General features: G+C 40.2%; 3 protein-coding genes across 4 annotated transcripts; 1 reads left to right on the top strand and 2 right to left on the bottom strand.

Annotated features, from left to right (window-relative positions):
• Positions 1–432: 432 nt before the first annotated feature.
• c2h3orf38 (chromosome 2 C3orf38 homolog) lies at positions 433–2,906 on the bottom strand. The gene is made up of 4 exons (XM_058622293.1): positions 2,716–2,906; positions 2,193–2,368; positions 1,384–1,595; positions 433–1,132 (listed from the first exon to the last, which is right to left on the bottom strand). The coding sequence occupies exons 1-4, from the start codon at positions 2,840–2,842 to the stop codon at positions 769–771; spliced, it is 879 nt and encodes a 292-aa protein (XP_058478276.1). The 5' UTR covers positions 2,843–2,906; the 3' UTR covers positions 433–768.
• Positions 2,907–3,352: 446 nt separating this feature from the next.
• Positions 3,353–10,618, top strand: zgc:152951 (uncharacterized protein LOC569013 homolog). 2 transcript variants are annotated; one of them, XM_058615476.1, is made up of 11 exons: positions 3,353–3,562; positions 4,767–5,006; positions 5,095–5,212; positions 6,200–6,352; positions 6,508–6,702; positions 7,384–7,457; positions 7,607–7,804; positions 7,917–8,054; positions 8,152–8,241; positions 8,331–8,474; positions 8,883–10,618. In XM_058615476.1, the coding sequence occupies exons 2-11, from the start codon at positions 4,767–4,769 to the stop codon at positions 9,009–9,011; spliced, it is 1,479 nt and encodes a 492-aa protein (XP_058471459.1). In that variant the 5' UTR covers positions 3,353–3,562; the 3' UTR covers positions 9,012–10,618. The 2 variants fall into 2 exon arrangements, with proteins under 2 accessions (XP_058471459.1, XP_058471468.1); XM_058615485.1 differs by lacking the exons at positions 6,200–6,352; positions 6,508–6,702 and having other exon boundaries at positions 3,354–3,562.
• A 106-nt stretch (positions 10,619–10,724) lies between these two features.
• Positions 10,725–21,645, bottom strand: LOC131444799 (zinc finger protein 654-like). The gene is made up of 12 exons (XM_058615460.1): positions 21,496–21,645; positions 19,966–20,111; positions 19,577–19,658; positions 19,167–19,302; positions 18,397–18,599; positions 17,836–17,972; positions 17,467–17,608; positions 16,795–17,079; positions 15,549–16,706; positions 14,580–15,367; positions 12,900–13,936; positions 10,725–12,788 (listed from the first exon to the last, which is right to left on the bottom strand). Exons 1-12 carry the CDS (start codon positions 21,619–21,621, stop codon positions 12,784–12,786), a joined length of 4,245 nt encoding a protein of 1,414 aa, XP_058471443.1. The 5' UTR covers positions 21,622–21,645; the 3' UTR covers positions 10,725–12,783.
• Positions 21,646–21,993: the final 348 nt, after the last annotated feature.

Raw genomic sequence — 21,993 nt, 5'->3', positions numbered from 1 at the left:
CAACTACACAACTCTCGCCATGTTTCTGAATTTAGCCGTGTTAAATCCTGTGACGTCTGGCCACGTTCCCACACCGTAGACAGGAAGTGATTTGTTTTACGTGCCAACTGAAGCCTGAAGCACAAAATCAGCATAGTGCTACTAAAGTGAGATGGCTGCAAAAGGTTGAATTATATTTGAAAATGCCTTGAAACTCCCACAAAAATCTTCCAAAGTAGATTATTCTGTTAAAAAAAAAACCTGGATGTGTTCAGCAATTTGACAAGACAACTGCTCACAACTGTGTAATCAAAGTAATTTTTCAGTAAATACCCATAAGTCCTCAGGGGGGCGACAGAATTTACACTTCTGGAGCTTTTAAGAAAAAAAACATTATAGAAAGAGTATATCTAATGTTAGATATTTTGATAAAGCAGAATTATACAGAAGCACTTTATATAATATTTGTATTTAATATGGTACTTATTTACAAGAGCATGTCTGTATTTATATTTTATCTTACAAAAGGCACAGGCCAACAAAGCACAATAGCTTTGCATCACAACACAAGAAAGCAAGACAAATGATTCCACCACAAGACGCTGCAGCTGCTGAAGACACCAATAAACCTCTTATGTCGATTTCAATGCAACAGTGTCCACCTACCTGTACAACCTGTCCTGACTGCTAATTGTCAGTAAGAAAATAGTTCTTTGCTAGTAGCTCAACCCAGCCTGTGGAAAAATGGATTTTGGGGAATTTAGTATTGAGTAATGAGTGTGACTGTCATCAGCTGCAGAGGAATCGCAGTTCACTGGAGTTGTAAGTCAATGAAGGTGCTTCCACCTCTGTCCCACCCAGAGCATCCTGTCCTCTGATCTTCAGGTTGACAAACTTGATCTTCCAGGTGTTATTTTCCAGTGGCGATCGGATAAGGCCAAAGATTTGCTCAAATATTCCCAGGCATATTGCATCTCTATGGATAGTCCCAGCCACGGCCACCAGCACCAAGCCATGAGGGGAAACAAGGGTCCTGAGGCCATGGGACTCCAGGTTAGGGCTGAGTAGGAGTTGTTCATCCCTGGTCAAGGCTAGGAGACGAAGGCTTACCAGTTCAGCCCCATTGAACTCCTCCATCTGTTCACTGCCAGCTCTGACAAAGAGAGACACAGCTCTCTGTCATCATAGTTTGGCTTGATTTTCCTTCAATTAATTGCAATCAGATCTGATGTTTTTAGTTTTGTCAGTCAGCAGGTCAGGATTTAGCACAATATGTTGTTTTGAGCAAAAATTGGTTGTTGGTTGGAGCACTTGAGTGATAAACTTTCAGTAATAATTCAGCAAACAAAACTTAAGGTGAACCCCCTATGTTAATGGCTGATTTAAATTTACCTCAGTTCTTACCTGGAGAGGAGACGTAGCTTCACATCTGGCCAGAAGTGTTGCGGTCCCCAGTCTTGAGGTTGCTGGCCTAGTGAGGCGTTCTGACTGTTGAGGATCGGGAAGAGCCAGCGACAGAACTGCTGGCCGAGGACCTGTGGGTCAAAGCCCACCTCATCCTGCAAGTCCGAGGTTTTATCCCTGGTGTTATCCGTCTCTGCTTTATTAACCGCAGCCTTAAAGAAATGTTAAATAGACAGTCATGGATTTCACAAATAGTCCAGTAACACATGCTATACTGACTACGGTTCTATTTTTCCAGCTATCTGCAGACTAATACAACTGTAACACGCTTGAGATATGTTTTTCTTGTTTAGGTATTTTCCCTGTAGTATTGGATATCACAGTCAGTAAATACAGAGTACACATGTCAGTCTCAGTGTTATAAGACTTAATACAAGCATGGCTGAGTATAGGGCTGTGTATTGATTAAAAATTTAGGATAAGGTATGAATTCTGATATCTAGACTTTAATGCCAATTGCTGAATGATACTTGTAGATAAAATACAACACAAGCACACACTCAAACAAGTTAAACTAATTGTCCTTTTTTTCCTTTGGGGAATGAACTCCGCCTTTGGATGTTAACTCCATGCACGCCTCAAAACAGTAAGTTTTGTCAGTAAGCACTACAATGAACATGATTTAGAATGAAGTGGCATAATACAGGAATGTAGTTGTACGCCCATCCATTCCAGGCTAAGTGCCAAAGTTTCGCTGGCAATTAACCCAGAAGGTTCGGGTTAAGTGACTTGGCCCTTTGTGTCTGTACCTTCCCTGACGACCAAAGCTCCAGTGTCCTCTTCACTAACTGGTGTTTCTCACTGTTGGGGGACATCACCACACCCTCTTTGGCCAGATGCTTAAAAATTAGGTCACGATGAACCTTCTTCCTTTTCAGAAATTCCTCAGCACTTTTACTGAAAGACAGAATGGTTTCCATAGCCTCTGTACGAACAGATGAGGAGAAGGTCAAGATGTATTAGACAGTTCATTTTTAAATCACATAATTTAAGCAAAAGCAGAAGTGAAGTTTACTTTGGATTCGCCTAAGACCAAATAACTTGGAACAAATCGTTTACTTGTTGGTAAACGTGCACCTTGTATACAAGTTTGAATTTATAATAATAATAATCATCATCATCATAGAAATTATATTTTTCATAATAATAATCATTATACAGGGTCACGCAGGTTTGTACCTTCCACGTAGGTCACTTAAGATATGGAAATGCGAATACATGGATACTTTGACGACATAAGGAAATCGAAAGTCGCTGAATAAACAAACATACCTGTGCTGTTTTCCACAACTACCATCCTATTCGTGACAGTGTCACTAAGTGAATACAAGTCGGCTTTGGACATGAGCTTTAGTATCACTGAACAGCCAGCGCGCTCTGTTTCTGAGAGTCCTGACATATTTTATGCCAGTGTACAGTTCTCTTCAGCCATTGACGTCCTACTGGAAAATGGGCTGTATAGGAACAAGTATCAGTCTCAAAACGTTCCGCGCTATGGGATATCGTTGCCTTTATGGCTGTAAGAAATGTCGACGTCTACATATAAAATGATACGAATACACATTTTTGGTCCACGTCTTTTCCCTGTTGACTGCTCACGTGTTTAGAACTCGTTGTTGAACCGCCTCATGTAAAGTGTGGAGGACGAAATTCACTTTTTTGGAGTAAGCCGCGTCTACTGTCGTGTCTCACAAGATAAACTGATTAAAAATCCACAAATAATGGTAAAATTAAATCCAAATTTGTCAGCTTTTTAAAGGCAAAATACAGTTTACAGGGGCGGTTATTCTCTTTCACGTACCACACATAAAATTGTGGTCTGTAATGTTAGCTGGGGTCAAGTGTTCTAGATTGGTAGAATTACGAGGGACAGTGAAGGCATCATCAGGCGAAGGAGTCAGCAGCAGTGAGGCAGATAACATGGATGAGCCTGCGCAGTGGTGATGACACACTGTGCTGTTGTCAATGCAGCAGATTACTTTACCTTCTTCTAAACGACCTTCTACTCGTTAACAGGTTCGTTCAAGCAGACTTACAGGTCTTCGCTTGACTAACACTTTGTAATTAACAGGACGAAGAGGGTCTATGCAGATGTATTGAGGGAGTCTAACTCAGAAAGGTAACGTAACGTTATTGTTATATGTGGTAACACATTGCACTTGCATTAACCAACGTTGCTCCACAGTTTAGCTCGGACAGCGTTTGGTTAACACTATATATATAGTGGTCAAATGGTTCTGTGTATGTTGTGTAATGATTTATTTATTACTAGTTTGTTGTAGCGCTGTTCACTGAAGTCCCATGTACAATTAGACTCTTTCTTCAACAATGTATGACATAACTAGCTTTTACGCTCTTAAATAAATAAAAACGTTGTTTGTGAATGTGCATGCATATTTGTGTTCCTCTTTTAAACTTCAGCAAAGGAGAGAAATTGTTTTGAAATGTGGACACAACCTTGGACCTTCCCTGACCTATGTTTTTTTTGCACACTGATATCAACATAAGGAATGCTTTGTTCAGCACTTTATGAGTCTAGAGTGACTAAGGCCATCGCTTACTATTTTTTAAAACAAGGACATGTTTAGAAATGAGGAAGGAGGAAATAAAACTAACATTAAGTGGGTTTTTTTAACCGGAAAACAAATATAAACATAACAAAAAACATCCATCACAGAATAGATAGAACTGAAAGCTGAAGATGACATGTTTTCTTTTAATACACTTTATTATATGAAAAAGCATCTGGAGAACTTGGTTAACACAAAGGAAGTGAATGGCTCTTACACTTTTTTTGCAGCCTGTTCATCTGAGTCAGACAGCTTCGCCTTCTTTTATCTTTGACACAGTCGCACATGATGATGTTACAAGATAAATAGGATGACGCGTACTGAAGTGCAAAAGATTGTTGTACACAAATATTTACATACTAGTCACAGTGGTGGCATATTGCACAAATCAACGTCTAAATTACACAACATATTGCTCCACAAACATGACTCAAACTGCTCTGCACCCAAATTTCGTTGTCCACAAAATAACGACAATAAAGGCTATTCTATTCTATTCTATTCTATTCTATTCTTGCAAACCCTGATATACCCAAGTATCAGTCAGTGGCAGCAAGAGGTTTTTTTAAATAAATATTCAACCCTTTCCAAAACTTTTCCTCAGCAAATACACATAAACTACCTCTTTATATGCTTACCTGATTTTTTTTTTATTTGCATAAATTAATCAAACTGTATTTTCCTGTACATGTAAAATCCTGACTGAAACACCTTTCTTGTGTTATTTTTTATATTTTATTATTGTTGCTGCAGATGGAGGAATCCGCAGACAAAGCTTTGGGTCGAGTGACCGTGTACTCCATCCAAGGCTGCCCACACTGCTTGCAGGCTAAAGCCACCCTTAAGAAATTGGAAGTACCAGTATGTGACGTGGATTTGGGCCGGCATCCAGAGCTGAGAGCCACAGTGAAAGAGTTAACAGGACGCAGCACGGTCCCTCAGATCTTCTTCAACAACATACACGTGGGAGGCAATGATGATCTGCAGAAATTGGTAAGAGGCTGCAAGCACTGTCAAGAGAAATCATCATTAACCAGACCTTTAACCTTGTCCGCTGTCATGATCTGTCTCACTTCATTAGGCTCCTGAGGAGCTTCAGAGGTTGGTAAGTGTGGTTAAGGAAGTGCCTCTTCCAGCAGATGCTCCACCATTGCCAGAGGGGGATCAGTCAGAGGATGAGGCTGGAGAGACTGATGGAGGTAAGTACAGTATATATTTAAATAATCTGGTACGAAGTTCATATTACTTTTTTCCGTATCACTGTGTGGGAACATCTGCTCTGAAGTGGGTGTGGTCTGTAGCTTCTTTCAACATCCAAAATAGGAGTAAACCTGAGTCAGGAAGGCTGCTTATCTTTTTACGGAGAAAAACCAAAAAGCAGTGACTGGTTTTATCGTAACGTGGGCTTATACAGTATATGGACTTGTTTTTCGCGACAACATTTATACAGTATCTCTCGTTGCCTAGGTCAACACAGAGAGTTGATGCGGGGGAACTTGATTCTCTGGTTGAAGCACCAGGTTACCTCAGAGTACCTCATTATACTGTATGTGATCCCTAAGCTCCCTTCTTTGTAAACAGCCCCTTTCCCCTGGGGGCAGACACACACACACACACACACACACACACACACACACACAGCAGTTCCTTGAGGAATATTACAATGCAGTGTTACATGAGAAACATCATCATTAATTCCAGGAAGTCAAGAGCAAGTAGTAGGAGGGAATTTAAATCCTGTAATTGTGCGGTCGCAACATAGCCTGTCATTTCAGCTCCTACTGCCACACAAAATTGCCAGTGGGTGTTAAAGAGGAGGAGCTATGTTCTGAGAGTCTTCTCGATGTATCGTGTCGTATGAGTTTGCAAGTTTAAAAATCATTTGTTCTTTGAGTATTTTGGGTTTAATAAATGATTGGGTTTAATATTTTTGTCCATCAATGTAGAAAATGAGCTTTTCTCCCTGAACAGCTAAACTATGTTTTCAGTTCTTCTGCTTCTCATTTTTCCTCCTGAAAAAATACAAAGCAGGTGACAAGTTAATCCCTTTTCCTCAAACCAGAGGCCTATTTATGCACATGCTAGACTGACAGTATTTCCACACTTTTGTTATTTACCCCGGGGGGGTGTGAACGTGTGTTTCTCTGTTTGTACATGTGCGGCTTGGCATATCCCTGCCCTCAAAGAGTTTGTGTGTGAGAAAGATGAACTGGCCGACCTGGTAGCAGACCTCAAACATGGCAGTGTGATTGGCAGTCAAAGGAGGGGGCTGACTTTATACAAAAAGAGCTTCTCGGGGGCTCATTTGGTTGAATGGCTGCAGAAAGAGAAAGGCATGGGTAAGTAAGGATGTGAAGCGTCAGTAAAAACAGACTTTTTCTGTCAAATTTACTTAGATATAGACTCTTTGAACTGTCTCAAGGTGTCATGATTCATACAAAGTGTAGTCAAATCCACATGTGTGCTCTACTGACTGTGGCCATGTGTGTGGTAGCCATGGCTGAGGCCTGTAACACTGGTCAGGCATTGTTGGAGAAGAAGTACATGGTCAGTGTGCATGGCAGTGGGCAGCAGGATGGCACTTTTGGAGAAGGGAAAGACTCCATGGACACACTGTACAGGCTGCTGGAGGATGACCCTCATTCAGCCCTCAACGCAGGACAAACTGCAAGTTGCACTCCATTACAGGGTAGGTCAGGACTGAACCAGGCTTTGGCCGTACACACGTCACTCTCCGGGATCACGCTGAGAAGTGCCCGTGAACTTCCTCTCACCTGCACCTCTTCTTGGCTGTTGGCTTTCTTGGTTGGCTTGGGTTGGGTTTGTGTAAAATGACAGTGAAGGTTGTGGTGGTAAGAGCTGAAATGGGGGTTAATGATATATAGATGCATACATTCTCTACATTTTAACAAGTGTGGGTGTTACCTAATTGGCTGCTGAAAAAATAATGTGTTAAAAATGCTTGTGGCGTTGGCACAAATATCAGTCTGTAGGTTTTGGGTTAAATTCAATCTGGCCAGAATACATTATCGTCAAGCCCTATTTCACAACCAGTTCTGCTTTGCTGCAGCTGTGTTGCCGTCTCTTGTCAGATTACAGATTCCTTTTCTTTTACCTCATCCTCGGTGTGTGTTTTTTTCTTTCGTGGTGTTCGCGAGGCACGTTTTCTGGCTCCGTGTTGTATTTGTAAACTGACTGTTTAATCTTCTTCTTCAGAGGCTAACTAACGTGCTAATCTGAGCTGTAGCTACAGGCGCTGCTTTGCCCTCTCTGCATTTCTGTGCAATGCTCTATTTTGTCACAGGAAACATTTCCTCATAATGTGTCTCCCTTCCTTCCTTCCTCCTTCCCATCCTTCTGTCCCTCTCAGCTGGCGAGCTGTCGTTGCTTTTACGGGAGATGATTTTGAAGCTGTTCTCTGAGCATCTCTCTGCCGATGGCAAGGTAATGACCTCACTGGCTTCTGACTCAGTTTGTTGTGTGTGTTTAACCTATGTTATATAAGTCAAAAACACTGGCATTAGTGATGTCATAGTTTGCTTCATATATGGAGAATCTGAGTGTGTGTGTGTGTGTGTGTGTGTGCCCCACAGTCTGTGGACTACAAGGGCATGTCGGCGAACCCTGTGTTCGAGCGCTACTGTGAGCTAGCCATTCAGCTGCAGAGGGTGGAGCTGCTTTCGTTGAGCAGAGAGGAGAAGCTGGCGTTCTTCATCAACATCTACAATGCCTTGGTCATCCACGGGGCCCTACGCCTCGGGGTCCCCACCAACATATGGCAAAGATACAGAGTAGGAACTGCATTCAGAGATGCCGCACACTTTATGTCAAAACCTACTTGAGACTGAAATATAGGTATGTGTTTTTTTAAAAAAAAAACATTTGTTTCTGTCCATTTTCTAGTTCTTCAACTATGTGAGCTACCTGATTGGAGGAGAGGTTTTCACATTACAGGACATCGAGAACGGTGTTCTGCGAGGGAACAGAAAAGGTCTCGCGCAGTTTTGCAGGCCCTTCTCCAAAACAGACCCGCGGCTACAAGTACACAGGCTCTCTTTCTTAAATTGTAACCGAACACCTTAACTCGTCCTTTAATCGACTGAAACGACTAACTGTAACTTCTCTCGTTGTCCACCAGGTGGCTCTCCCTCACGTTGAGCCCCTCATTCACTTTGCGTTGAACTGCGGCGCCAAGGGCTGCCCGCCGATTAAAACGTACACGCCACAGGTGAGCACACTTCACTGCAGGTTTGTAAACGTCTACTAAGAAGCTTGAAAGGTCTGAAATCAAAGTGCGGTCTGCCCGAATCTTCTCAGGACATTGACAGCCAGCTCCGCACGGCAGCTGAAGCCTTCCTGGAGAATGACGATGGCTGCGTGGTGGATTCTGGGAAAGGGGAAGTGAGACTCAGCCAGTTGTTCAAGTGGTACAAGGCTGACTTTGGAAGCACCGATGAGAACGTAGGTTTAACGTGGACTGCGTTATCTGTTTGTTTTCATCTGTATTGATTTAAAAGTTTGGGATTTTGACTTTCCAAAGTTTAACTAGGTCTGCTGCTCATTTTTGTGGCTGATGTTCTTCCTTAATAAGCTCAAATGTGCAGGCGAACAAAACAACCAAGACCAGAAATCCCATGATCCCATGCTGCTTTCCAACAGCATCAAAAATAGGTCTTTCTCTTATTTGTCTTAAAGAGAGACCCAAGCAGCAGAAATGACACTCTGTGAGTTTAGTTATAAACTCTTGGATCCACAATATTTGCTGGTATAATAAATTCAAAGCATCAGCAAAAACTGAAGATAGTTTCAGCTTTCGTATAATTTCAATAGATTTCACACTGTTTTTTTTTGTTATCCTCCCTCTTGTAGCTGCTGAACTGGGTGCTGGAGCACATGGGCGACTCGCCGAAGAAGACCAGCCTACAGGGCGTCCTGTCTGCAGGGAAAACCAAAGTCACCTTCCTCCCTTATGACTGGAGCTCCAACAGCACCCACTGAGCTGAAACACGCGCATACAAACACACTGAGCTACACACACTTCGTCTTCTTGCATCTGTCCACTTTCTGCTGAGCCGCATCTACAGTACATAAAAACCCAGATGGTCGGCGATGGCGTGTTTTTTCGCCAAGTACAGCCCCACTGGTCCCCAGCTTCATGCAAATTTTTTAATGCAAAAACTTGAATCCAAAGAGGAAGGGGGCGTGTTTACACTATACCACTGATCACACCTGTCTTGCTATATATGATACTGTAAACCCCTACAAGCCATGTTTGGAAGTCGTCTAAAATATACAGGTTTTTAGTTTTTGCCTAGTTCAGAAAAACAGGATGTTTACAGACGTTTTGTACTGCAACAGCACGTTTATATAATTTGATAAAACAGCACTTCAAGTGTATTGACTTTGCTTATAATGCTTATATATAAAAATAGTTAATAAATCAATAAATTATTTTAAAAACACATTTCCGTCAACCAATATGGTTTTCTGGCTTAGTCTTTAAGCACCACATCAGCAACTCAGGGTCAATAGATGATCATGATCCACACGTCCACAGCTGCTCATGTACAGTGTCACATTTGATCCAAATGCACCGCCGCTTCAAGCATTTGAAACTTGCAAACCCACTAATGCAAGTGTAGTGGGTTTGCAGATTGTGCACAAAGCTGGTCCGTTATTCCAGTAGCGCTTTCTGTGGCAATGAGGAGAACCTGGAGGATGATCCAGGCCCGGACTTTAAATGACAGCTACTGTGTTCTTGTCTAGAAGAGACACAGACAGATGAAGTGTTCAGGCTTCAGCACGTTTTTTTTGTTTCTTTGTCTCTCGTCAGTTAGTCGTCGTTAGTTTTGAATCCAGGTCTTCCATTTTAAAACACAAAAGAGGTAAAACTGTGATTTTTTTGATTGTTATTTATAAAAAAAGAAAAGAAAAAAAAGTGATAAGATTAAGAATTATGGAAATATTTAAATGCACTTGAACACTTGTCATCTTATTTGTACGATTTCACTGTTGGAAAGTATTGATTTGTGTTTACCATTTATTCCAGCATGTGTGCAAAAAATCCCAAGTTATCCAGTCTTAAAAAATATTTAGAATCTCATCAGAAGACATAAGTACAATTAAATCAGGTTACAGTGCCCTTTCTTCGCTGGCCTCAAAACATCCATCCAAAGATGAATCCATCATTTGCTGCATCATGCTTTTTTTACGGTCAGTTGTAAGGAGTGTGCGACTTGGACACGCTACCGTGAAAGGGGTTGTTTTGTTTTTTGGATTTGATCTCAGGTTAAAAGACAACGTGAAAGGGAACAACATCCAAGTCATCAGTTGTTGTTGTAAGCATGTGTCACAACTGAAATGCATTAGCTGCATGTTAAAATGTGAACGCCTCATGTGTTCTCTACACTTTTTCTTTTTAACACACACACACCATCAGTGTCATTGCAACCTTACCTCATGTTCTAGGAAAATCTGATGCAAAACTTTGTCGAGAGAAGCAATTCTGATATATTTACTGTTTACCTCGTTCTTGGGGATATTTCAGCAATATGAGTGGTAAATAATATGCAATGCTAAATACAATAAAGTCTATATCTACAGTATTCTGTCGGCCTGCAGTGTCTTTTACTCCATTCTTCATGGACATGAATACTGTAATGTGCAACAATAGATATAAACCTGAAGCATGATTATCATCCACGACAGCAGACAGAGTGATTTGTTTATTCGAACAAATTTAATCACATAATTTCTTAAGAAAAATAGATGATGAATCATTACCTTTACAAATCCAGGCTATTAACATTTGTACATATAAATAAGCAGGTCGAAGTGCACAGTCCCATAAAAAGATGACAGTAAAAAGTTATCAAACAGATCTTAAAAATATATATACATAACAAGAGGACCAATGTTAAATATTCTACACAATAAAATACATGACAATGGAGTTACACTGAGTAACAATGATACACTTTGAAATTCAAAGTAAAGTGGTGCTGTGTTAGTTTTCAATTTTAACCTACAGTGTGACACTGATTCAGTCTTGGCACTAATAAAGTGGCGACACGTACGCTGTACAGAGAATTTACGTGACGCCATGAAAGCAGATTTACATGGTTTCAGCTTCAATCAGTCCAAAACTTCATATAATGCTATGAGCAGAAGTTGCAGGTAAAAAACAGAGATGTGCCCGACCTCAAATAACACACATGTAGCTCATCTTACAGTTGGGAAAGTTGCTGTTATGTGACAAAGGTTTAGAGGATTTCTTTTCCAGGAGTTAAAGTAAATTTTATATCTTCGAAAATCCAGTTATTGACATGTCTAATAAACATTGTGAAACACAATCTCTCGAAAAACAAAACATGATTTATCTGGAAGACTGTACTTTCTCTGTGCTGCTCAACTGTCCATTCATTACTGTGATTTTTCTTTTAACAATATTTCATACAGTTAGAAACACTGGCCATAATGAACTACATGTAAAATCCTCTCTGTTAAGTCCCTACGAGCCTCTGTCACTGAGTCTTTACCAACGAGGCATGAGGAGAACACTAGTTGGAGCAAGTGTGGATAAAACCCAGGTCGCACTGACAATGCATTCGGGTGCATGTGGCCATGTTCTTTCAGCAGTGTGAATCCAAAACGCATCACTGAAAAACCATCAATTCAAATGTACCTAACATTTGAATTGGATGGTTGGACATAATTTGATCTCTACTAACGGAAATTACGTACATGTCCGTTTGCAAAAACACAAGCAGGAGAAGAAAGATTTGATCACAAATGGTCACAGGAGACAGACGCGGAGACGGTGATGACGCAGGATTTGGGTTAATACCTGTTCTGAATAAGGCGTTTCAACGATATGACATTTAAAGAAATCCTTTTTGTATCAAATTCTGCAGGGGACTTTTGCGAGTGTGAAGCAGGGAGATGCAAACGACACAGCCTACATGTGCAAGTCAAATATCAAGCCATGTACTAGTACTTTTAAGTTATGATGAATATAAATACATTTAGTGAGACCAAGACTCCTAAAGTTTTTCCCAGTTAATCCTGATTTAGAGAGCTTTGTCTCCTTCCAACTATTCAGGCATTCTGCAGTTTAACAAAAAAAGAAATATTGGTTTTTCTGAAGTTATATCACGGCTGTTTTTCCTATGACATTTTGGCCAAATTAATTTAAAGTTTGAATATTGATGTTTGATTATTATTATTAGAGCAGCACAATGTAGGATTTCAACCTTCTTTTAATGTCTCCAAGAATATTTTGATGATACTGAAGCTGATCAAGAATATTTTGATCAGCTTATAACAGGGTGAGAGGCACCCCTGTCAAAGCCTGAGCAGCTACATAGTGCACTCTATGTAACTTCTAGGTTTCAGGTCTCGAATGTCATGGCAGAGGCAGCGCAAGAGCAAAACCCACATTGTGTTACTTCAATTACTTCTATCACCCAGATTTGAATGTACTCATTTTGACACACCCATACTTGTTTTGATGTTTTGAAGGAAATCCTTGTTAAAAACTAGTTTAAGCTGTTAAATGTATTGCTTCTGAAGGTTTATAAATGAATTCAATGCTCCAGTTAACCGTTTTGGCACATGTCCTGCCTTTGTTAACAAACAGGTGTTCAAAAAGTGAATAAAAGTACAGTATTTGGGTTTTTTTTCCCACGAAGGCTTCCAGTGTTATTTTGTGTTCCTGAGCCAGGTGATGAGTGTCAGGGTCGTTCCAGCTACAGCTCCACTTCACGCACTACTAACCTAAAAGAAAAAAGTTTATCCAGTAAATCAATGTTCAAACGTTTAGAGGTATTCATACAATGAGTTGATAAACATTGCAATTGTATAATGAGTGAATTAAGTTATACTTACTTTCATCATCTGAATCGAAGCCGAAGAGTGAAGAGCAGTTTTTGAGAGCTTGGTGTTTTGTCAATTCCTCCAAGCTGCTGAAGAAGGACAAACATTTGTCACATCGATGTCTGATCTTCGTCTGGGAGGTCACGTTAACCGCGTCCTTCGCCTTCTCTGGCTCAGTCTCCTTTTTCTTACTGTTCCAGTAAATATTCTTCCTCGGGGCCGCCCCCTCAGTGGACCTCCTCTTGCGCATCGAGAGCACAGATTCATCCAGGTAAGTGGAGGGCGGTGGCCGTATGAAGGGGGCTTTGACAAAAGTTGCGTAGGTGGGATCTTCGGGTTTGAAGGTTTTGTGCTCGGTGATGTGTGGCTCTCCCAGTCTCTGCTGGGCGCCCTCAGACAAAGTAGACAAATGCTCAAGGTCTTTGACATTCAAAGGGTCCACCTGGACAGGCATTCTTTTCCGAGACTTCTTGTCTGGGGTGGTTGCTGCGGCACCAAGAGAGGTAGAGGTCGCACTGTCTGACACCTCTTCCTCATATCCATTGATGGGTGTGTGTTTGTTGTCCTCTGAAGGCTCATAATAGACTTCACCGCTGCCTTGATCATTTACATCACAATGCTGCTCGGCAGTTTTGCTCATTTCCCCTAGTTCCTCAAGATTCAAGGCCTCAACATGATGAGGGGTGGAACTGTCGCTCTGCTCCTTTTTATTCTGCAGCCACAACTCCTCAACCTTCACTCTCTGCTTCCACGGAGCATCTGCACTTTGGTTTTTCTGTCTACTCCCTGCCAATTCCAGCTCCTCTCTTTGAGGTGCTGGGATGTAGTGTCTCCACTCATGGTCATAGAGGCCAAGAAGGGTGGAGAAGAGCTTTTCACAGTCTGCGAAGGGACACTGGGGTCTGAGGGGCTCATGAGTCTTGATGTGGTCCTTTAATTCCTGCTGAGTCACGAAACGCTGGCTGCAGTCGAGATGGTAGCAGAAGTGCTGGAGAGGATCATCATGGAGCTTCATGTGGTCTTTATAATTCTGAAAAAACTGAAACTGCCTGTTGGAGGAAAGCACAGTCAATATAATAAGTTAAAACATTATTTATTACAGAAAGAAAATGAATGGATGTGCATTTGTACAAACATGTACAAGTTCTTCCTTCTTCTTCCTACTACAACTGACAAGTTGTGCAACCCTAATATGATTTACCTGATTTTCCGCTCATGATATTGTGACTGGCCAAAACAAACACTGAAAACCAAACTTATATATATATATATACTTAACGTGTATCAGCTTAACAACTGCTGCTTTGATCTCAACTGCCTTGTCACCACTTGTCCCTGGTGTTTTACTTGTCACACATGCATTTGCCAAAAGGTTGAATGATACCATTTGATTCATTATCTGAACAGCTTCATGATTTAGATACTAGATGTAAAACAGGGAACCTGTTATTAGACATTACTAAGGACGTGTAAAGTATCCAAATTCCCACATTTCTATACCACCATTTACATAATTCAATTTGTTTTGAATTATAGCTCGCAATTTCTTATTTGCTTTGACTAATAGAATAGATATATACTTTTCTTTTTAGGATGCACCATTTTTTTTCTATTGGTAGTTCAAAGTTAGTCATTCACATCAGTTATATGAAAATAATCATGTTAAAGTCCATGCGTTGTTGTTCATCTTACCTGAGGCAGAGGGAGCACTTGTGCTTGGCCCAAACAAACGTCTTCTCCAGCACATTGTCTTCCTTTATATGGCATTTGATTGCGTGCTTTATTAGTGTTGAACTGGTCCTCAAAAAAACTCTATCACAGGTCTCCGATGGACACAAATGATACGTGATGTCCAAACCATAGCCATTCTCTCCGACTGGGTTATTTTTCCCCTCTTCGTCTTGACCGGCCCTCTCGATCACAGATGGATCTTTTATAATCACCAGGCCATCTTTAATGACTACCTGCTCATCCTGGAATTCCACCTTCTTAAAAATATTTGAATTTGGGCTCTTGCACTTTCTGTGAAGCACAGATGTCTTTTTGATGAGGGTACGGATATTTCTGATGATCCGTTCTTCCCTCTTGAGGCTGGAAACTTTCACTTTGCCTCCAGTTTTCCGTTCAGGGATTTCCTCTTTCGCAATAGAAGTCTGATTTTCAATCTGGGGCTGATTCGGATTTTCCTCATTCACTACTACTCCATTTGCAAGTGGGGTGTCCTCGGTGTGGGGCTTCTTATCAGTGGGCTTGTACATTTCATCAAAGTGGTCCAGAATATGCTTTTTGGCAAAAGAAAACTGTTTAAAGCGTTTTCCACACAGTATACATCTCAGTCTTTTACTCTTGAGGTGTGAAAGAGCGTGTCTCATGATATTCAAGCCTTTATAGTCTTTACGGCAGATGTTGCAATGGTGCATCATATGGGCAAACTGCCGAGTGCGAAGTAGTCTGTCTTTCCAAGTTCTCTTGATTTTTGGCTGGAGAATAAAAAAAACAACACAGAAATTAGACAATTTAGACATCAAAAAATCAACAGAAGAGCTAATATACCCCCAAACATGATGCATCAGAACAACTGTATTATCTGCCTTCATTACTGGTAGGCAATTACATACATTATCAAATCCCTTGGATAGTAATTAAAGAATAAAAACTGACCTTAGTGTTTGAGAGTTCTGCTTCCATGGGGGGTTGTGGCTCCTGTTCTGAATCTTCATTAATCTCATCTGGTGCTAAGGATTCTTGCAATTCGTCACCGTCAGGGTTTCTGAAGGTAAGAGAGTAGCAGTGTTGCAGTTCTATTGGACAGTCCATTAGCTCCAAGAGTGGTCCATCGAGCTCCGGATCCCCTTCGACAGCAGGAATCTCACTCGGAGGACCTTCATTAAGCTTAGAGTCCGGCTGTGTTTCCGATTCCTCTTGGGTGCGTTCACTATCACTGTTGACACAGACCATGTCGGTATCTTTCACAGGTCCACTTTCATCTCCAAGGTCTTTTAATGACTCAAGCTTATTCTCTTTGTCTTCACTCTTTGGTTTAAGTTCATTGTCCAGATGAGGCATATCCAGCTCTTTGTTGTCTGTGTCAGTTTTCTCCTCGAAACCAGATTCATCTCCAGAAAGAAAAATTTCATTATCAGGGTAAGAGAATTCCACTTTGACTAAAGGCTTCCTTCCCCGTTTCTTTCCTTTAACTTTGACCAACTTCTCTAGGACCGTCTGTACCTGCTCCAGCTTTGGAAGGCCTTGCAACCACCGTCTCTTCCGACCTTTCCTTTTCAAAATTTGGCTCTTCACACATCTAGACAAATACTCTCTCTTGCGGTTAAGAGGGAGCTTTGCAGATGCAGAACTGTCCATTATAGTGTGAGTGCGTCTTAGTGAATACATGGGCTTTTTAGCCGGCAAGGTGGATTGTAGATTGTATTTGAACTCTGGGTCATCGCCAGGTTCTGCCTCATCATCAGACAAAGCATGTTTTCTCTTTCGCTGCCTTCTCCTCCATTTTCTCCTCTTCAAGGGAGCATTAGTTGACGGGGAAACACACTTCCTTGCCTGTTCATCTACAATCTGCTCTTCTGGAGGGTCTTGGTTCACTAACGTAACTTCAGTGCACTGGGGCACACTGACATCTTGGGTGCATGGCTCATTCAAACAATTTGTTGACAGCTCTTCACTGTATACATTCTCTTCTTCCATCATCTCATTGAGAACAGCAGCCTTCAGGACGCTGTCACTTATCAACTCCAAGCAATGGGACCTGATTGTGAGGATGTTCCAAAACTCAGGGTCAAAGCACAGGCGCTCCTTCAGCATCTGCAAAACAAATATATAAAGTGTTACGTACAGGTTCATAAATATCACAAATATCTATGATGCACAAGACATTCTCCCCCAATCCAACCTGCAAAATATGAAAGCGAACATTGGTCCGAACATGGCTGCTGTGGGGATTCTGGTCCTGGTCAGGATGCATGTAAAGAATGCAGACGGTTCGGTAAGCCTCAAGGCTGCGTTCTTGACAGAAGACCAGCAGTGCACACGCTCGACAGATCTCCAGATCATGTGGAAGAAGGAAGGCGATGGTCTTGCAGACCAATGATCGGGTAACAGAATCCGCCTGTATGTCACACAGGTGCAAAGCCCTGGCACAAAGCTCGACACAGACCTCAATTCCATCACCACCCACCTGTAAAAACAAAAAACAAAAAAACATTTATTTATTGAATATTATTTCTTGAACAAGAATCTATACTCGGTACAATAAAATAAAAAATGTATATTTCTTAATTCAGTCAGGACACCTTGTATTTCTAAATTCTGTTCACTCTATTGTACCAGAAGAAAATATTTTACCGCAAAAGGGCTTCTGTGTAGATAAGTTTTAAAAAAAACATTATCATACGGGTTATTGAATAAAGTCTGTTTAGCAAACAGCAAATGTATAATTTTAAAATGTATTCTTAAAAATGTGCAAAAAGGGAATGGGTGGTACGAGATTTTGAATATGATTCCTTTCATTTTATTTGCATGAAGCACAATATGGAAAAAGATGAGTGAGAGTGTTATGTATCACCTCTGTGGTGACCAGTTTGATGAAAGGGAAGATGGCTCTAACATTGGTAGCAGAGGAGGCCAATGTTAAGCACTCAGCCAGGAAGCCTGGTCTTGAGGAATGGGCCCTAAGATGCAACCTACTCCAGATGAAGACCAGGTCCCTACAGGAAGACAGTGAGTCAAAGACATCTTGTTTTGTTATATTATCATGAAACAAAAACAAAAGGTTTGTACAACCAGCATACTTTCAAATTCCTTCCTCACAGGAGCAAACAATGGGAATTTCCAGGGAATGTGACTAAAGCTAGAGAAACCACTTATTCAATAATAACAAGCAATGAGCTATTCATTTGTAAGCACGATGCAATTGTCTGAAAAATATACTTACCAGATGTAATACATGTCTCCATTGTGTAGATACTGGGTAAGGAAAGTTTTACACAGTGACAAAAGGAGCTCATCTTTTTCAACGCGTTCCGTGTTGCAGATGATCTCGACTGCATCACGACCATCTATCACTGCCATCTGAGGAAGACACGTGGAACACATGAAAACACACTAGAAGATAAATTAAAATGTATTACAAGTGATGAAAGGTACCAGAAATTGATGAAAATATTTTAAATGTATACGGTTAAATGTTGTTCTTATTTTATTGTAGATATGTTACTAAAGAATGTATTTCTGTAAAATAATAAGCCAAGTATTAAATATGCCTTTACAATTTTCACTACAGTTGTTACTGGTGGATTTGTATCATTCTATTAAATCATCTATTATCTATTTAGACCACAAAGTTATTATTTTCTAACCTTTGGCTATTTTAATTGTTTATATCCATCTCCTCCTCTGTTAAAGTACAAACATGTTCATTTATACTATCCCGTTTATTTTTTTCCATGGAGGCTAATGCCCTTTGCTTTGTTAGTGCTGTTGATTTTACTCCTACCTCCTTGTGAAGGTGGTCATGAAGCGAGGCCTTGTAGAGGCAGGTCAGGTAGGCCTGATGGAAGAACAGGTGCTTGCCGGCCTCACTATTTTCCAGGCAGCTTTTAGAAAGGGCCATAGCCTCCTGCAACTTTTCACAGGCCTGCAGGTACCGGACTCGCAGCTCCAAGAATACAGGCAACTCTGAGCTCAGGTATTCCTCAACTACAGGAGGGAATAACATGTGTTAATATATATATGAAATTAATGTACAAATGTACAAATATTTAATATATGTACTTAAATATGATAGACACTTTCAAAACCACTATCTAAAGAAATCAAAAAAATATTTTAATACAGTTGTGCTGTTCTGTGGAACACTCAGTAAATTAAGAAATTAAGATGAAACAAAATCAAAAGACAACAAAAACAACTGCAGGGAGCATGACATGATCCAGGAAACTGAAATATGGGACAAGTGATCCGAGTCTCCAGTAAATTGGCATGTTTATAGAAAAGATCAGCGTTCAAAACAACAGTTTAGAACAAAACACAGTAGCAACTTCACCACTAATTCCAACAACATGTTCTGGCTGTATTAGGAAGAAGTGAACAACATAAAGTAAAGTTAAATATGAACTTGAACTGTCTTGCTTCATATCATCCCCACACTCTCACCAGATTTGGCTACATTTGTTATACTTTACATTTGTTATTGAACACCCTTTGATGTCTGACAACACATTTCTCTGTGTTCATGCCTTCTATTATATATGATAATGGGCTCACCATCTTTTGACTGCAAGTCTGCCTCCTTCAAGATTCTTTGCAACACTGGATTCTCCCATGGTCCTCCTGCTTTGATGACCAGCTTCACTTGCTGAAAGTAGCCATTCCTGTGCCTCAGGAGCTGAGTGTGACACTCCTGCAAAGAGTAGTAAAACTGATTTATGATACTGATTTCTTTTTTTTTTTGCAAAGGTGAAACATTGAAATTAAGACACTGCAGTCTAAAATGGCCAGGTGAAACAAAGCAATGTTTGCAAACAATAAAGTATGTTTATTTAGACAATACAACTGCATGGAATGGTTGTTTATAACTGTTAACACTGAGCACATTTATTGGTAGACAGCAGCTAGGTCTTTTAAGATCTATGAAAGAAGCGAGCAAAGGATAGAGGATGGGTCAGTTTTGTCACCTGAAAGGAATCAAGGATGTCTTTTAAAGGGTCTTCCACAAATTCTTCTTTGCTAAAAAACAGCATCAGTTCAAAAAAGCTCCTGTAAGACAATGAGGGGAAAAAAGAGTTAATCAAAAATAACCTAGTGAGAAAAAAAATTAATTGCGCTTAGGGTGTTTAGTGGCATTTACAAATCCATTCTTTACAAATTTGTGTCTTGAATTTACTCTTAATCTGAATATTTTCTTATAATAAAAAAATGTCCCCACATTTATGTTAATGGAGGTGAAAGGTTTAAAGGTAAGGTTCATATCTCCTGCTTTCTGTGAACAGTTACTCAAATTAGAGTGGAAAATATAGCATGAACATGACATATTCAGTATCTTAGTTCCAAGTTAAATACTTACAAGGCCAAACTACTGAGAACATAGTGGATGTGCTGACAGTCATCGGGGAAGGCAGCAGTGGCTTTGGTGAAACTGCAGAGTGCTGTACGCAGCACCATCAGTTGAGGGAGAGGGACTTGCCATTGCCCTGTGTACTCCTCAACCAGCTGTGTGACAAGAACACAGAACACCGCAAAACACTCATGTTACTTTAATACAAGAATACAAGAATTACACGCACTACACATGTGCAGCTGAGAAGAATCATTGATTCAGGTGATCCATGATTTTGCCCCAATCATGGTGCACAGTATAGATGATGGTGAATTTTAAAGTTCTGGCAAACAATTTCAGTTTTGTCTCATAATGCCAGAGAATCATTCTGACAATTGAGTTTAATTATATTTAATTAATTATATTTTGCCTGTCTACTTGATAAAAGCCTGAGGGATGGGGTGCTATTTCAATGATCCTCCTTCCAGCAGGTTTTCACATCTCTGCAAAGGACTTCCCAATTTGCCAACCAACTCTTCAAAGAGACATAATGGCTCCAAATTTACATTTCATAATTATGGAGGCCACTGTGTAGAGGTTTACTAATGCTAGAACAGACTACAGTGATCATGTAACTGCTGGAGTAACTTGCTTGAATAAACGGTGCCAGATACTGGTGAGAGTCTCTTACTTTGTGGATCCAAGATACTACAGGTTTGAAATTCAAATGCTTTTACAAATGAGAAATTACGATTTTTGATTTTCTATTTAAATAAAAAGCGCAGAAGCTACTGTAAGTTATCTGTTGTGATAGTAGCTCAACACTACTTGAACTCATTTGTATTGTTTTATATTTAAAATGATGTCCATATGTGTAACAATCTTAAATAGTTTTATAATAGTTATAAATATAATAGAATAGAAATGCCATCAAACTCTTCATCATATCAGGCCTGTATTAACCCTGTTGGTCCTACAGTGGGACTCACTAGCTTTTAATGACTGTTGTCATTGGTAATGCCTGCTCCATAAAACAAGGTTGCAGTTTAAATTTGGTGTAATTGACACAGACAATTCAGTCGTACGACTCTTTAAAGGTGCACTTAGTTATCTTAAGACACGTTATATTATCTGATGGCTAACCATCTTCGGGGTATTTAACTGATTCCTGAGATACAATGTTGGACAGCAAAACATGGAGAATTTCACCGCGTAACTTGAGTGTTATCAAAAACAGTAATATACGGAAAGCTGTAAGTCTTCATCTCGTTGATTAGCTTAGCTCAACATAGTAGCTATAACGCCATGCATTATCAAACGCCAGGAATAACACATTAATACTTCGACTAACTTTGCAAGGAGCGCCGTTTATGTTTTCTACTTTCTGCTAACCACCTATGTTGTATATCTAGTGTGCTATAGCATAGCTGGCGCTAGCGACACAACTGCATTAATAACGCTAGTCTGGAGGCTAATGCTAGCTAGCTAAGCTAGACGCGTCAGCTATAAACAGACACCGAATTGGTAGAATACGCAACAAAATGGAGTGTAACTTACCTCACAAAACTCAGAGCAATAGTTTTTGCTCTTCAGCGACGACTCGTCGCTGCAATGTCTGCTACACAACGAGTCTAGGGCTGATTCAAGTCCCTCTGTATCTACATCGCTTTCGCTGTCCGCCATACTGATTGCTGTATCCAGCGCATAGTCAAAGTTGCCAGGTTGGTATGGAAGCATCCACCAATCGCCTTCAAATAAAACACTACCAACCTGGCAACACAGCAATTACAAAAACGTTTTAATAAAGTTTAGAAGGTAAATTACAACAACAAAAATACACACTCCCAACCAACAATTCAAATCTTTAGACCGAATTAAACTGGCAGATTAAAGGTGAATTATTTTTACAAAGCACCTAGGAAAATGTAATGTCACAAGGTACAAGATGCTTGGTTTGAGGCAAAAAAAAACTACAAAAACATTATTTATATATTAATTTATTTAATTATTTATGTATGTGTTTTTCTATTTATTTATTTATTTGAGTTGTTTTAG

This window comes from Solea solea, chromosome 2, assembly GCF_958295425.1.
Source record: "Solea solea chromosome 2, fSolSol10.1, whole genome shotgun sequence".
Classification (NCBI taxonomy): Eukaryota; Metazoa; Chordata; class Actinopteri; order Pleuronectiformes; family Soleidae; genus Solea; species Solea solea.
Note: the sequence above shows the minus strand (reverse complement) of the source record. Positions and strands in the feature narration are given on the sequence as shown.